Source organism: Lissotriton helveticus, chromosome 1_1, assembly GCF_964261635.1.
Source record: "Lissotriton helveticus chromosome 1_1, aLisHel1.1, whole genome shotgun sequence".
NCBI classification, from domain to species: Eukaryota; Metazoa; Chordata; class Amphibia; order Caudata; family Salamandridae; genus Lissotriton; species Lissotriton helveticus.
The window spans coordinates 774707815-774724749 of record NC_136057.1 but is presented as its reverse complement, the minus strand read 5'-3'; the positions used below and the strand labels follow the sequence as shown (position 1 = coordinate 774724749).

Genomic DNA, 16935 nt, shown 5'->3' with positions numbered 1-16935 from the left:
ATCCATATATTATGTATGCAAGTGGTTTTAACAGAACATATTTCAATGTGCATACAATCTTACAATAGAATTTGTAATCATACACAATAATAATAATAATATTCATTTAAAAAACCTCTGCCCGAAGGAACTGAAGGCCAAATCTATAAAAATATAAGTGCCTGCCCATTATACTAGAATATTTCTAAAATGAGCAACTGTGTCCAATATCTCTGCATAGTAGCATGCATTCTTGGTGTGTCAGGTTGGATGGGTCCAGTCTGCGCTCTTGTGTGCTTTACAAGTGTGCACATCTACTGTTTGAAGACAGTCTCTGCAGCGGACGGCACAGCACCAGTGAAATTTGCACTCGCACTTCGCCATTCTGGTGACCCGCGACGTATCATACCCTCTTCCACAGCACATCACTTCACAACTATCCATGCCACGCGATGAGTGGTTACAGGGCCGACCAGCTGTCCCAAGGGAACCTTAAAAGAAAATGCATTATAGGATTAATGTTAAAAATGCATATATATGTGAATGGAAACAAACCAAATAACACATAAAAACATGGGCACCAGGGTAAAGATCTGTTCTGGAGATGCCAGGCGCATCTTATAGCCACACCTAATGACTTTACATTTTTCAGTCTGAACAGTCCTAGACATTGCTTGAGTATTTAGGAGTGTATCTTCCAAGTGAACTAGAGCAAAACATTTAAATTGGTGTGCACATAGTCCATCTATACATTTTATTTGGAATAGCAAAATTCACTAAAACTTGAGTTGAGGGTCGATGCGGGTAGGCGCCGCCTACCCACTATTTTCAGAGGCCAGATACTGTCTATCCTGCTGCAAAGATGGTCACTTTCACTTTTTTTTAGCAGTACCCCTGCATGGCAGTAGGTGGCCTCGGTTGGCTCCACGTGACATGTGCAGTACCTATAAAGGCCCCACCTTGGCTCGCCGATGTCAGTTACTTTCATGATTTTCTATGCCACTAGCGCAGTGCCATGATGAACACTGACCACTGGTGTGACAAATTAAGGCCCTTAAAATGGTGATCCCTACACAGTAATTATTTCGCAGAATGGGAGGTTGGAAGGGTCGGTAAGGAATCTGCAGTTAGATCTCTACCATATAAAGCGTTACTGAAGGTAAGTAACTTGTTCATCTAATAGAGACTTCTAGCGCCTGATTCCTTACCTTATAATAGATACCCAAGCAATGCCTCCCCAGAGGTGGGTCTGCAAAAGAAATCAGATAAAAAATCCTGCAGGACTAAACGGGCAATGTGCCCATTACAACAGACCTGACTGTCCAAGCAGTAGAGCTTGGTGAAAGTGTGCAGTGAGGCCCATGTTGCTGCCTAGCAGATATCCAGGACCATAACGCTGCATGCTGACACAGTGATCACAGCCTTGGTTCTAGTGGAGTGAGTCCATAATCCCTTGGGGGTGGGGGGATGCTTATTGGCCAACGCATAATGATCTTAATACACAGAATAATCCATCATGAGATGGTTCTCTTTTGCACTGCCTGCCCCTTTTTTACTTCCACATAGCCCACTAAGAGTTGATTGTCCACCCGGAACTCTCTTGTGCAGTCAAGGTAGAACAACAATGTTCTTTTTGGTTCCAGACCGTGGAGTCTCTCTTCCTCTTTGGAGGGATGAGGGGGAGGAAACAAAGTAGGCAGAGGGATGTTCTGACCCATATGGAATGGAGTAATAACCTTCGAAAGTAAGGAGGCACTTGTCCGGAGGATCAGCTTGTCCAGATAGAAGGTGGTGTAAGGAGGGTGCTCAGAGAGCGCTTGCAGTTCGCTGACCCTTTTGGCTGATGTTTATTGTCAAGAGCCTAAAAGGACAATTGTTAAAAGACTTGAATGGTGCACAAATGAGGAAGGTAAGGACCAGGTTGAGATTGATGAAGATCATAGGTGAAAACCTATACTGCAGGCCTTTAAGGAACCTAGCGAGAACAGGTGACTTAAGGAGCAAAGGTTATTCCGACAAACCACAAGAAATCCAAGATGGTAGAAAGGTAACCCTTAACTCTGCCCAGAGCAGATGCCTGCTGGGTCAAAGATAATGCAAAAAAAGAGAACTTGTGATAAAGGTGCAGAAAGGGGGTCAACCTTGCGGGAACCCACCTTGATGCAAACTTGTCTTAGCAGCCGGAACGTACCGACTTGGTGGAGGGATGCCCGTCTGCCAGAATTACATTACAGACTTCAGGAGGAAGGTCTAAAGCTCTCAATTGTTGCCGCTCAATCTCCATGCATTTTGGTGGAGAGTGCTCAGGTTTGGGTGCAGAACCCTCCCCTTTCTGCTGCGACAGAAAATCCTATTGAAGAGGCAGCCTGACTGGAGGACCGATGGTCATGCTCAACAGTTCAGGATACCAGACTTTCCGTGCTCAATCCAGAGCCTAGTTGTTCCTGATGTTCATGAGAACTCTGGGTATATCTGAGGAAGGAGCTCCACTAGAGACGAAAAGTGTATCCGGTTGAAAGTTGTCTTGTAAATTCCACCGCACAAATTGCTGACATTGCTCTTTCTCGGCAGTGGCGAACTGATCTAACCAAGGCTCACCCCACTGCTGAAAAAGATCTTGCACCAGCTCCAGATGGAGACATAATTAGTGATCCACTAGGTATCTGCACCCCAGATCATCCGCTGTGGCGTTCAGAGAGCCGCCCAGGTGTTGGACCACCAGAGACCTCCCGGACATTCCAGTAATGTCCAGAGATGCAGGGCCTCTTGACAAAGGGTCCACAACCCCACCTGCCCTGTTTGTTGCAATGCCACATGGTGGTGGTATTGTCAGTGAACACCTGCACTAGTCTTCCCTTGATCTAAGGAAGAAAGGCTTTCAGTACCAAGCGAATCACTTGGAGCTCCAGTAGGCTGATGTGGAGCTCCAACTCTGCCGGAGACCACAGATATCTACCTTTCCTATGTGGGTGTCCCAGTCCAGGAGTGATACGCCTGCCATTACAGTCAGCTCAGGTTGGGAAAGGGAGAGGCGTTTGCCACTGACCCAATCATGGTTCATTAGCCAGCACTGTAGATCTTTTGAAGTTCACTCTGAGATCTGGACCATGTCGGAGAGATTCCCCTGATGCTGAGACTTCTGGCCCAATGCAGAGCTCGCAAATGCCATCAGGCATGAGTAACAAGCAGGATTCAGGAGGCCATGAGACTCACCAGCCTCCGAGTCAGTCTCATAGAAATCCAGGATAGAGGCTGAAACAACTGAATCATTGCTTGAATATCTTGGACTCGCCGCTCAGGATGATAGGCCCGAAACTGTACTATGTCCAGAACAGCCGATGAAAAGGAGTGCCTGACTTGGAGTCAGGTGATACTTCGACATGTAGATAGTGAACCCCAGCAAATGCAGGAAGTTTTCTATCATCTGAAAGTGGGAGACAACTGCCCTTTAACAGTCAATTGCTGAGGTAGGAAAAGACTGGGACTCTGACCTCTGCAGATGAGCTGCAACCACCGCCTTCACTTTCTTGAACACCTGAGGAGATCTGGTAAGGTCAAAAGAGAGCACTACAAAGTGAAAGATGCATCCCCTGAAAAACAGTTCCTCAGTTCAGTTCCGACCTCCTCTTTGTCACACCCTTTCCTATAGGAACTGCATTCTCTTTTGATTCACACAGTGCTAAAACACTAGCAGTCAAAGGTAGACTTCATCTAAGATTTTGAGAATGTCATTGCTGATATGTGGAGTGGCCGATTCCGTACTGAGCTTTGATATGAAGATTGTTTTGTTGAAGAGGTTGTTTCTAGTAATGTGTGGGTGAGGAGTGTATATACCTCATTTTCACAGCTTTTACTCCCTAAGCATAGTTTAGTCACTGTCCTGAACTTTTGGAGGTTAACCAGGTCTAGATTTTTTTTTAAGTATAGGTGTGACTTTTCCAGATATAAGAGTGGTTGGGAAGGTGCATTTAAACATAGATGAATTCACACCTTTGAGGAGTAGAGAGAGAGAATATCATCTTTGCATGACTTGAAGTAAGACCTTGGACCTCCGTCTCTGGCCTGCTCTCGCCCCAGCAGCTCTGCGCCACCTACACCACTGCTTGAGCCTCCAGTCTCTTCCTGGGAGGTTTTGAGGCCGCTGTCTGCCCTGTGGGTGCCTGTCCCTGCCTCTGCCTGATTCCATCTCCCTGGTGGACCAGCTGGGCGTCTAATTGCTCCATCTGTTGTAACTGTAATTTTGGTAATTTTATTTTTTTCCCTTTTCGTAATTCTCACTTGGTTTTGTACCCGCTATTTTTCCCACTTCCCCCTTCCCGCCACTGCTGCCCCTGTGCCCCCCCCCCCTGTACTCTCCTGTTCATGCCTCCCAGCTGCTCGTCCCTCCCCTACTTAATGGCAGCCGCTGCGGGGGAGCGAAAGTCAGACCTCGGACCTCGGTCTCTGGTCTGCTCTCTCCCCAGCAGCTCCGTGCCATCTACACCGCAGCTTAAGCCTTCAGCCTCCTCCTGGGAGGTTTCGAGGCCGCTGTCGGCCCAGTGTGTGCCTGTCCCTATCTCTGCCTGATTCCATCTCCCTAGTGGGTCAGCTGGGCGTCTAATTGCTGCATCTGTTGTAACTGTAATTTTGGTAATTGTATTCGTTGTATTGTTATCCCTTTTGTGATTGTCACTTGGTTTTGTGCACCCTTTTTTCTCGCTTTTCCCGCCTTCCTCTTCCTGTCGCTGCGGCCCCTGCGACCCCTGCCCCCTGTACTCACCCGTTCACGCCTCCCAGCTGCTCTTCCCTCCCCCTCCCCGACTTAATGGTGGCCGCTGCATGTACAGCAGACGTGCACAACAGGCACGCCTGTCTGCGCCCATCCACGACCCGACCGCGACCAGCACCAGGAACCCTGAATCTCGACTCAACCACTGCTACAACACAGCCACCCTCCACTTATTGAACCCCGGAAGACTCAGAGACTGCCAACAGGCCTTGCCAAAGATGACCAACGGCCATTTCTCCTGCCTCCACTGTCGCCAGACCCTTACCACCACCCTGGCCTCCATCAACGCCAACACCAGCGACACCCTAAGATGCATCCTCCTCAGCATGTGTTCCATGCACAAACACGCTGCAGAGATCTGGACCCTACTCCACTCCCTCTCGCCCAACATCGCCTTCTTCACAGAGACCTGGACCAATTCCTCCTCCGCCCCTGACATCAACACTGCCATCCCGGATGGATACAATATCCAGAGGAAGGACCACTTCAACCACCCGGGAGGGGGCCTCGCCATCGCCCACAAGAGCACCCTTAGCCTCATCACCTCCAGGGAAACCTTCCCCTTCGCTGAACACCTGCACTTCCAGATCCAGACCAGCCCCAACTCTGCACTCCGAGGAACCCTCGTCTACAAACCCCTGGCTCCCGACACCCTTCGCCAAAACCAACACCGACTTCATCGCACCCCATGCCATCACCTCAATGAACTACATACTCATCAGAGACCTGAACTTCCACCTCGACAACCCCAGCGACCCCGAATCCACCATCCTCAGTGACAACCTCACCAAAAAAAAAAAAAGAAAAAAAAAAAACATCGGACTTAAACAACTCGTCACCACACTGACCCACAGAGCAGGACACACCCTTGACCCCATCTTCGATGCAGGAAACAGCGTTCACTCAGGCAACACAATGCAACCACCATGTACTGACCACCACTGCGTACACTTCACCGTCGACAAACCCAAGGCACCCAAACCAGCCCCACGCCAACCACAAACAAACTGGCGCAAGGTTACCGTTGAGCAGCTCAACTCCACCTTCACCCGAGACAACCACACCTGGGCATCCAACACCAACGTTGCAGCCAGAGAACTCCACACTTGGATCTCCAACTGTGCAGACGAGCTCGCCCTGCTATGCAAGAAAAACTGGAGAAACACCAAGACACCCGAAAACTACACCACCTACAAGGACACCATGACGGACTACCACAACCAAATCAGAACCACCAAGAGGAACTTCATCCACAAAACAATCCTCGTCAACTCCAAGGAACTCTTCAGTGTCATTCAGGAATTCACCAACCCATGCAGTGAAGCCACAGACATCACCCCGTCCCAAGACCTCTGCGTTAAGCTTGGAACCTACTTCCACCTCAAGATCAAAAACCTCTACGACAACTTCGTCGACCATCCACCAGACGCCACAGACGCCCCCCGCCCCCCAGACACACAGCCAATCCACCATCTCCACCTGGACACCGATAACGACCAAAGACACCGCCTCGACCATGAAAGGCATCCACTCGGGGCCCACCACCGACCACTGCCCTCCTCACATCTACAACAGAGCCGCACCCACCAACGCACCCGAACTACAATGCACCATCAACACCACCTTCAAAACAGGCACCTTCCTAGATGACTGGAAGCAAGCAGAAGTCAGGCCCCTGCTCAAGAAGCCCACAGCTGATCCCACCGACCTCAAGAACTACCGGCTGATCTAGCTCCTCCCCTTCGCAGCCAAAGTAGCAGAGAAAACAGTCAACATGAAACTGTCCCAATTCATCGAAGAGAACGCCATCCCAGACCCGTCCCAATCTGGATTCCGAACCAAACACAGCACCGAGACCGCCCTACTCGCAGCCACAGATGACATCTGCATCCTCCTGGACCAAAGCCACTCTGCAGCCCTCACCCTACTCGACCTTTCAGGGGCATTCTACACCGTCTGCCACCGCACACTAGTCACCAGACTACAGGACACCGGCACACAAGGAACAGCCCTGGACTGGATCCGATCGTTCCTCACCAGAAGAAGCCAAAGGATCAGACTACCACCCTTCCTCACCGATCCCACGAAAATCACCTGTGGAGTTCCACAGTGGTCATCACTGAACCCGACCCTCTTCAATATCAACATGGCCTCCCTCGCAGCCATCGTCCGACAACACGGTCTCAACATAGTATCCTATGCGGACGACACCCATTTCATCCTCTCCCTCACCAAAGACCCCACCACCGCCAAACTCAACTTCCAGAAAGGAATGCAGGGCGTCGCAGTCTGGATGACCAACAGCTGCCTAAAACTCAACGCCAAAAAGACAGAAGTCCTCGTCCTTGGAACCACCCCTTCTGCATGGGACAACACCTGATGGCCCACCGCCCTCGGATACCCACCTACCCCCTCAGACCACGCCAAAAACATTGGCATCGTACTCGATTCATCACTCGCCATGAACAGACAGGTCAATGCTGTCACCACCAGCTGCTTCAACACCCTCCCCATCCTTCAAAAGACCTTCAAATGGATCCCCCCGGAGTCAAGGAAGAAAGTCCTCCACGCACTCATCACCAGCAGACTGGACTATGGAAACGTGCTCTACGCCGGCATCAATAAGTTCCTACTCCGCAAACTCCAGACAATACAGAACATCGCGGCCAGACTCGTCCTCGGCATCCCTCGGCACAAACACATCAGCCAACACCTGCGGAGACTCCACTGGCTCCCCGTGGAGAAGAGAGTCACTTTCAAGATCCTCACTCACGCCTACAAATGCCTACACAACAACGGACCCAAAAACCTCAACGACAGAATAAACTTACACGTACCCAAAAGAAACCTCCGATCTGCCAACCTCGCACTAGCTGAAACCCCATGCATCCACAGAGCCAGAGCAGGCGGAAGATACTTCTCTCACATCGCAGCCAAGACCTAGAATGAGCTACCGGCAGACATCAGACTCTCCCCCTCCCTGAACACCTTCAGGAAGACCCTCAAGACCTGGCTCTTCGGGTGAATAGACCTGCGGACAACCCCCCACCCTCAGCACCTTGAGACCCTCACGGGTGAGTAGCACGCTTACAATGCCCCTGATTGATTGATTGACACTCGTGTTGCTGCCACTGTCAGTCCTCTGCAGCCCAGTGACAGATAGTAGTTATGCACAATAGGAAGGGTGCACCCAAAGTATGCTCCTCCAGATCACAGTAACACACTCTCTGTCGCAATCGGTGCCACAAAAACTCCTGTAGCTCTTATATAGGCCTCCTATGTAGGCTTATATAGGCGAATGACTAACATCCATTCAAAAGAGTACACATATTGCTTACAATATGGATACTCACATTTCCAGCGTAAGAGTGTGATGCTTTATAGCACAGGAAAAGTCGCCAAGTGGAGAGAAGCTGATATCAAAGCGTTACAAGTGAGAGCAAGACCACTTCACTTTCAAGCAACCAACACCATTTCATGTATATGGCGTATCCTTTTAATAATCGATGTACTGCGACCCATCGTTTGTAATGCAAGACACACAATTTGTAACTGCAACCCCAATAAGTATCTAATCGTGGTGAAAAATAATTTTCGTGTATTCACTTCCTGACGCTTTTCTCCCCTCCCTTTTTCGCTAACGGGACGCAGTCAATGGGTTTTGGCACGGCCTGACACGTGTAATGCAGCACGTCTAGACGCTGATCTTTAATGGCCGCGAAAGAGATTGTGTTTCAGGTTGTTCTGTTTGTTGCGAGTGATTTGTGTGAAACATGCCTGATTCTGGGTAGTTGCCGCCGTGCCTCAGTCACGCAGCTGCCTGTCAGGTGTCACCCCTCTGACAGAGCAAATGTTCATCTCAATTTGTCTCGCCAATAGGAGTAGGTGAAGGTGGCGCGGTCTGATTCGCGGAGATAGAAGGCAGCGCCCCCTCACCTTGACCCCACATCGTTTCAGGTTCTTCGCAATGCAAATTGTTCAGGGACCTGCAATTAGTTGATGACTGTGCCATCCCGGGGGAGCGCGCTGGCATTCCTGGACTCAGATATACAGTAGGCTTGTCTGGCTTAAGTGTCTGCTCATTGCCAGATGTGCAACCATAACAGGGGAATGCAGAGCAGCAGATGTGGTAATCCCCGAGTACAAGAGGGCAACTTTCAATCAGTAAATTTAACATGAAGATGCTGAATTTAAAGATTAACTCTGGCTTAATTTTGCTGGTGGTTAAAGCTCTTTTTGTGAAAGCTAATCATTGAAAATTGCAAACAAAACATGTAATCCAAATCAATTTAATGTAACAAAGACAGCCCCGTTTCATCAAGTGGGAAAAAAAACAATGCTACAAGGCTAGCTCAGATAACTGTACACTCCTCTAAAACACTACACATGTAATGGTTGCTTAAGAATGGTTCTAAATTGTAGGATGAACCCATTTCTGTGTGCACATAACATCAGTTTGTGTGTAGATTAAGCAGTACCATCTGACACTGGCACTGGGGAAAGCAGCACAATAAAGGCTAGCATGAAAAATGTGTGCCCAACGATGTGGTCAGAATGGAGTTATCCTCTGGATCACAATTCAGAGGACGGCTAAAGAGATACGGTACTATAGAGTAGTGTGAAGATTATTCTGTAATCAATATTATTCGGATTCTCTCATCCTCGCCCCTGCTGTGTGAGCAGTATCCATCTCTTACGTTCAGGCACTCTGCTGCCAATATTTGTACTCTAAGCCATTCTTTCTTACTGAAAACCTTTCCATAGGGCCTCCCCCTTCCTCCAGTAGAATCATACAAGAGGAATCTCACCTCCAACCCTCTCTTGTATATATCACAACATATTTAGGAGGGAGGGCGACGCACTCCGGAATACAAGAGAAGGCTATATGAAATGAAATGAAAAAAGAGAATAACCTTGATGAGTATTACTTTCAAGCAATTTATGCGTTACCTCCTTTTCCCCTTTCCTTGTCCAGGTTTTACTGTTTGAGCCAGATTTATCAAAACTTTGCACTGGACCAGAGTCGCCAAAAGTGATATAAACCATTGCAGAGTGTGGATTTGGGATTTACTTTCCAGTGCAAAACTTGTTTTGCCTTGGAAAGTAGTCCTTAAGTAATGCAAAGTAGTGCTATGTGTTGCTTTGTCCTTCTTTGCATCAAGGGGCGTCCCAAGCATTGTACACGGGAGTTCACATGCAACCACCAATAGATTTTGATGCAAAGCTCTGCTTGCTAATATTTGAAGTCTAGTCTTAAATTAGAAATGACTATCTTTTGTGTGGTGTATACCTAGATTTGTGCATTGACTGATTTTGATGGTTGTAGAACTCTAATCAGTCGTAAGGTGCCTGCACTCTCCCTTTTAACATCATGAAACTAGCAAACCCCTCATTGGTATATTTAACTTACATCTTAGTCATTAATATATGGTGCCCAAAGTGTACCTAGGGCCTGCAAGTTAAACATCACCAGTGGGTTGCAGCACTGCCACCTGCCACCAGTAGCCTTGTGCTGCAGGTTTAAACTGCAAATTTGGCTTGTCAAACCCACACCTTTTGACAAGCCTGAATCCTTTCTTTTAAATATTTATAAGCCTTCCTCCCCATCACAGCAGGATGAATGGAACTTAAAATTAGAACATGGAAAGGTTAATGTTAAACATGTTCTTACAGTAATTAGCACCTTAAAGCCATTTTCACTGTGGCAGGGTTGCCCTGTAAACAAGAATGCACTGGGATACAATATTAACTTTAATAACTGTTACCTCTGCCTAGGAAACATCTACAAATTTAATTTTTGGACTTTTTTTTAAATAGTTCTCACAAGCCCAATTCACTCATGAAGTTGGATTTACTACAAATATTTTGGAAAGATGACTTTACAAATCGCACCTTTGCCCTGAAGCCTGCATTTTGCTCCTGCCAGCCTTTAATTAGCATGTCAATGGGTGTGAATAAGGTGTGAACTGAGGAGTTCTTGTTGTGCCATTGGCAGGGTACTTGTGGACTGGGCCTAAGTACTTCATTAACTTCAAAGAGGCTGGCTCTATCACAAGCAAATGTAGCTAACACCCCGGGCTGCATCCTTCTTCTGTCCCTCCAGCCAGGCCGGTAACCATCACAGTGGGCCTCTTGTTGACATCACAGTGTCAGATCCTACTGGAGTGTCAAGACTTGCTTGACCGGTCTGTTGGGGTTTTTCATTTGACACTGGGGGCACACTTTACATTTTCATTTGTAAACCAGACCTATTTGCTTTGCCAATAGGTTGTGCAAATGTTGGACCTGGCCCTCTTTGCAGGGTCACCCCCAAACGTTTAGCCGTTACACTCCACTTTTTAGCTGGATTTCTTTTCGTTGGCCTTAGGACTCTAGCACTGGCTAGCAGTGGTTAAGTGCACAAAGTGCTTATGTTCTCTCCTCTAAACATTATATCATTGGCTTATCCCCAATTGGTATATTTAATTTACTTAAGACCCTAGTAATGTGGTACTACACTTACCCAGGGCCTGTAAATTAAATACTTATGCAGCCTTGCAAACCTGTCTCAGGCCTGCCATAGCATCATGTGTGTGCAGTTCTAAACTGCCATTTCAACCTGACATAAGAAACCCTTTGCTAGGCCCAAACCTTCCTTTCTAATACATTTAATAATAATAATAATCCACATTTGTAAAGCGCACAATCACCCGTAAGGGTCTCTAGGCGCTGGGGGCCGTCAGGAAGATTAAGCAAGCTATTGCCCAGAGTCACATGGTGCTGGGCTAATCTGCTGCCGGTGCCGGGGATCGAACCGTGATCCCCAGATTCCGGAGTCAGTCACCCTGGCCGCGGCGCCACACCTCTTCCCTCACATTTGGGTAGGCCCTACACAGCCCAGAGGGCAGGGTGCAGTGTAGTTAAAAAGTTGGACCTGTACTTTTCAGTTTTATGTGTCCTGGTAGTGAACAACTTTTACATTAGTTTTTCCCTACTGCTAGGCCTACCTCTCCCATAGGATAACATTGGGTTATCTTATGGCGTTTCATAAGTTATAACTTCCAAGTGGGACCAGATGGACAGATCAAGTTTGGTATCTACAGAATTTTAATTAAAAGCCTTCTTTAATGGTAAATTCAGATTTTTTGTCACAAAACTGAAAATGCCACGTTTATAAAGTCGGCATTTTCTTGTCCTAACCATTTGGTGCCTGCAACCTGATCCTGGTTTACCTTACTAGGTGTAGCTCACAGTTGATCTTTGTATATTGACCCCAGACAGTGAGACAAAGGAAATATGGTTCTTGGGAGGATGGGCCACTCTGAATTAGCAAGGGGGGGAGCTATCACCTACCACACTTGAACATCACAAAGGCTCTGCCTGAGCACTTCCACAAAGGCTTTGACACTTGTCTTTTTTGACTCCAGACAAGCTGTGGAAGACTCTGCCAGGAAGAAGGACTGTTGTGTTGCTGAAAGGACTGCCATTCTGCTGGACTGCTGCCCTGCGGTGCTGACCTGCTGCCCTCTTGCCTGGGTGAGAAGGACTGGATCTGCAACCTGTATCCAGGACCACCAGAGTGTCTCCACGGGCTATTCTCTTGTAACCAGCACTTGGTTTCTGCAGCAGTGAGTCCTACCCTACCAAGTGGTGCCACCCCAGTCCTGGACCCTAGGAAGTAGACCTGAAGGTGCTCTGTCAACCCAACTGTGGATACAGCATAACCAACGCATCTCCTCTGCTGCACAGCACCACCCTCAGCACAACTGATGCATAGCCTCCACTGTGAGGACTCTCCCATCACAAGGGCATCGCATCGCCCTCGCAGTCTCATCGTAACTGCCGCTGCGTGACACATCCTCAACGCAGGCCCTCGAATCACAAGCCCCTCATTGACGTCATGCTCGACGGCGACGCAGGACTTCGCAATGCAAGCCTCACGGCTCTTCTGAACCATCTAGAGCACAAGGCATACGTGATGCTGGATTTCGCATTGCAAATCCCCTCGTTGACAGCCTCCTCATCAACAACACAGAACCTCGCATCGCAGCCACACAGCTCCCCAGAACCGACACTGCGATACGCATCCCAGACCCGAACATCGCTTTGCCTCGGATATGGAAGATTTTTCTTCAAGCAGTACCCCTGCATGCCAATAGGGGGCATTGGTCAGTTCCATGTGGCGTCATCTGCGTCACCTATTTAGGCGCCACTTTGGTGTGCTGATGTCAGTTATTTTTCACAACTTCACACGCCAGAAGCGCGGAGCTATGAAATGTACTGACATCGGTGTGGTTGAAAACCATGGACCTGACAAGGATCAGCCTTGGCCCTAGAAACCGGTCTGCAGTGCAGGGAGGATGGGTGGGTCAGTAAGGAATCTGCAGCTAGATATTGTTTTTACCAGATAAGGTGTTAACGAAGGTATGTAACTTGTTCATCTAATGGAGACATCTAGCTGTAGATTCCTTACCTAGGAATAGAAACCCAAGCAATACCATGCCCAAAGGAGGGATTGCGGTCAAATTTCAAATTAAAAGTCCTGTAGGACCGAACAGGCAAAATGGCTGTCCCTGTGGACCTGACTGTGCAGACAGTAATGCTTGGTAAACGTGTGCAGGAATACCCAGGTTGCTGCCTGGCAGATATCCAGGACTGGGACTCGACGTGCTAACTCAGCGGTTGCAGCCTTAGCTCTAATGGAATGAGCTCTTAAGCTTTCAAGAGGGTGCTTCTCTGCCAGTGCGTTGCAGATCTTGATGCAGAGAATGACCCATCAAGAGATGGTCCATTTCTGCACCACCCAATATTTCTTCTTGCCAACATACCCCACAAAGAGTTGGTTGTCCACCTGGAACTCTTTTGTGTGGTAAAGGTAGAACGAAAACACTCTTTTTGGGTGCAGGTGGTGGTCGCTCCTCTTTGTTAGAAGGACGCGTACAGATTGTCCCACATGGAATGGCATTGCCACTTTTGGGAGGAAAAAGGCCCTAGTGCGAAACACCAATTTGTCAGGGAAGATCGTCAAGCTAGGAGGCTTGGACTATAAAAGCCTGCACCTCACTCTCCCTCTTGGCAGATGAATTGCCACTAAAAAGGCTGTTTTGATGGTGAGCAACCAGAGGGGCAAATTATGCAGGGGCTCGAAAGAAGCACACATCAGGAAGGTGAGAACAAAATGAAGCTTTCACTGAGGCATAATGTAAGGGGAAGGTGGGAACATATGTACAACGCCTTTTAGAAATCTATGTACAACGGGTGACTTAAATAAAGAGGGTTTGTCAAGCAGCCTCAGGAAAGCAGACAAAGCAGAAACATACCCTTTCAGGGTTCCCAGAGCAGAGCTCTGCTGAAAAGGGTCAAAATAAAAAGCAAAACATCAGAAGGGAAGCAGAAAGAGGGCCAGTAGACTTTTCTGTACAATATATTACAAATTTCTTCCATCGGCAGTCGTACACCGTTTGTGGTGGAGGTACGCCTGGCTGCCAGACTAGCATTACAAACTTTTGCGAGGAAGGTCAGCTATAAACTTCCGTTGCTAAATCTCTACACAAGGAGGTAAAGTGTTGACAGGTTGGGGTGCAGTACCCTCCCCTGCTGCTGCATCAGAAGATCCTCCAGAAGGAGTAGCCTGATCTAAGGATCGATGCTCATTTATAGAAGCTCAGGATACCAGACTCTCCATGCCCAGTCCAGAGCCACAAGGATGACTTGGTGTTCTTGAGAACTCTGGACAAGAGTGGTATGGGAGAAACGGTGTACTGGAGCCTGAGCTCCACTTGAGACGAAAAACATCCCCGAAAGAGCTTCCTTGGAAACTACAGTGGGCAAAACTGTTGACATTGCGCGTTCTCAGTGGAAACAAACAGATCTAACCAAGACTCTCTCAACTGCTGAAAGACACCTTGCTCCACATCTGGACGGAGAAGCCACTTGTGATCCTCTAGGCATCAACGGCTGAGTTCACCCACCCTGGCTTTCAGGGAACCTGCCAGGTGTTAAATCTCCAGGGAAATACCCTGCTGTCCCAGCCCTGTCCAGAGAAGCAGGGCCTCTTGACAAAGTGTTCACAACCCCACTCTGTCCTGTTTGTTACAGTACACCATGGCTGTGGTGTTATCTGTGAACACTTAAACTAGCCTTCCCTTGATGGAGGGTAGAAAGGCTTTCAATGCTAATTGGTTCGCTCGGAGCTCCAGCATGTTGATGTGGAGTCCAAATTTTGCCGGAGACCAGAGTTCTCTGATTTCAACGTTTCCCAGATAGCCGCCCTATCCCAAGAGTGATGCATCTGTCACTATTGTGAGATCCGTTTGGGGAAGTGAGAGGGGTCTGCCTCAGACCCTGTTGCGGTTTGTGAGCCACCACTGGAGGTCTTGTGCAGTTCCCTTAGAGATCTGGACCGTGATGCTGCGCCCATTGGAAGTTCAGGTCCCACTGCAGAGCCCACATGTTCCATTTGGCATGTGTTACGAGCAGGAGGACGGAGGCCATGAGGCCCAATAGACTGAGAGTCATTCTCATCGAAATCCAGGATAGCTGCTGAAAAATTGGTACCATAGCTTGAATATCCTGGACTCGCTGTTTGGGAGGAAAGGCCCAAATCTGCCTTGTGTCCAGAAGAGCTCTGATGAAAGGGAGAGTCTGAGGTGTAGTCAGGTGTGACTTTGGCACGTTGATAGTGAACCCCAGTGAATACAGGAGGTTCACTGTAGTCTGGAGGTGGGAGACGATGGCCTGGGGTGAGCCCGCCGTCAGCAGCCAGTCATCGAGATAGGGGAAGACTGGCACCCCTGATCTGGGCACATGAGCTGCGATCACTGCCATCAACTTGGTGAGCACCAATGGAGTGAAGGTAAGGCTAAAGGGGAGCAAGAGAACTGAAAGTGCTTGTGGTCTACCAAAAACCGCAGGTAGCGCAGTTGAGCAGGCTGAACAAGAATGTGAAAACAGGTGTCCTGTAAGTCCACCGCTACCCGCCAGTCTACCAGGTCCAGGGCTGAAAGGATCTGAGCTAATATGAGCATCTTGAATTTCTCCTTTTTGAGTAAGTATTTGAGGGTTCATAGGTCTAGGATAGGACAAAGGCCCTTGTCCTTTTTTGGGACCAGAAAGTAGTTGGAATTACAACCACAGCCTACTTCTGGCACTAAAACCCTCTCTATGGCTCAGTTGATGAAAAGAGCTATGACTTCCTCCTGGAGCCAAAGTAAATGATCCGCCATCAGCCAATCGTAGGTTGTGGGCATGAAATGAGGGGTGGTCTCAAAGTGGCAAAGTGGAGGGAGTAGCCCCTCCAGATGATCTGGAAGGCCCACCTGTCTGATTGCTTTGCCAGTGGTGGGGGGGATGGCTGATTCTGCCACCAACTGGATGCCCATGGTCTTGAAGGGCGAGACTAGGAGGGCTTGGAGGCTGAAGCTGCCAAGGGGGTGGTGGTTTGATTGGACCTTTGGCTACCCGACCCACATGATCAGTACAGACCGCACCTTCCTCCATGCAGTTGTTGTGGAACTTGCGCTGCTTGGTGGCTGGAACAGGGCTGGCACAGTTGAAAGCTCCTTCTGTAGCCACGAAAGGAGCAAAAGGCAGCCTGGGGGTGACAGTGGGCAGCTGAGAGGCCCAAGGACTTGGTCATAGCCCACAAGACTTTAAAGCGCTCCAACACCGAGTCTGCCTCGTCTTCGAAGAGACGGGTTCCATCAAAAGGGCATGTCCATGAGTAAAACCTGGACATCCCATGAAAAGCCAAATGTTCTCAGCCAGGCATGGTATCTGACAGACACCATCGAAGAAATCGCTCTGCCCAGCGAGTCAGGGTGTCTAAACCACATCTAAGCGAGAACTTCGCTTTGTCTCTCTCGTCTGATACTGCTTGGGAGAAGATGGCGTCAGCCTTCTCCGGGACCTGTGGCAGCACTTGCGCAACCATTTACCACAGACAGTAGGAATAACGGCATAATAAGCATGCGGTGTTAATGGACCGCAATGCAAGGCTGGAGGAAGAAAAAATTTACTATCCACAACTGTACAGCATCTTGGATTCCCTGTATGGGGGAGTGGCAGGGAATGTGCCATGGGAAGTAGAGTCTTGAACTACTAAGATCTCTGGTGTGGGTAGTGAGGAAGTTTGGATCACCCGGGGCAGGGTGATGGCGGCAGGCAATCGTCCTGTACACATGAGTTCCAGGTTCCCAGTAGGAAGTCCG

General features: G+C 48.7%; 1 protein-coding gene across 1 annotated transcript in view; it reads right to left on the bottom strand.

Annotated features, from left to right (window-relative positions):
* Nucleotides 1-240: 240 nt before the first annotated feature.
* The window catches only part of WNT2 (Wnt family member 2), a 326881-nt gene continuing 310186 nt past the window's right edge, over nt 241-16935 (bottom strand). The window contains exon 5 of the mRNA XM_078648157.1: nt 241-470. Coding sequence (XP_078504283.1) covers nt 241-470 — 230 coding nt within the window. The remainder of the gene's footprint in view (nt 471-16935) is intronic.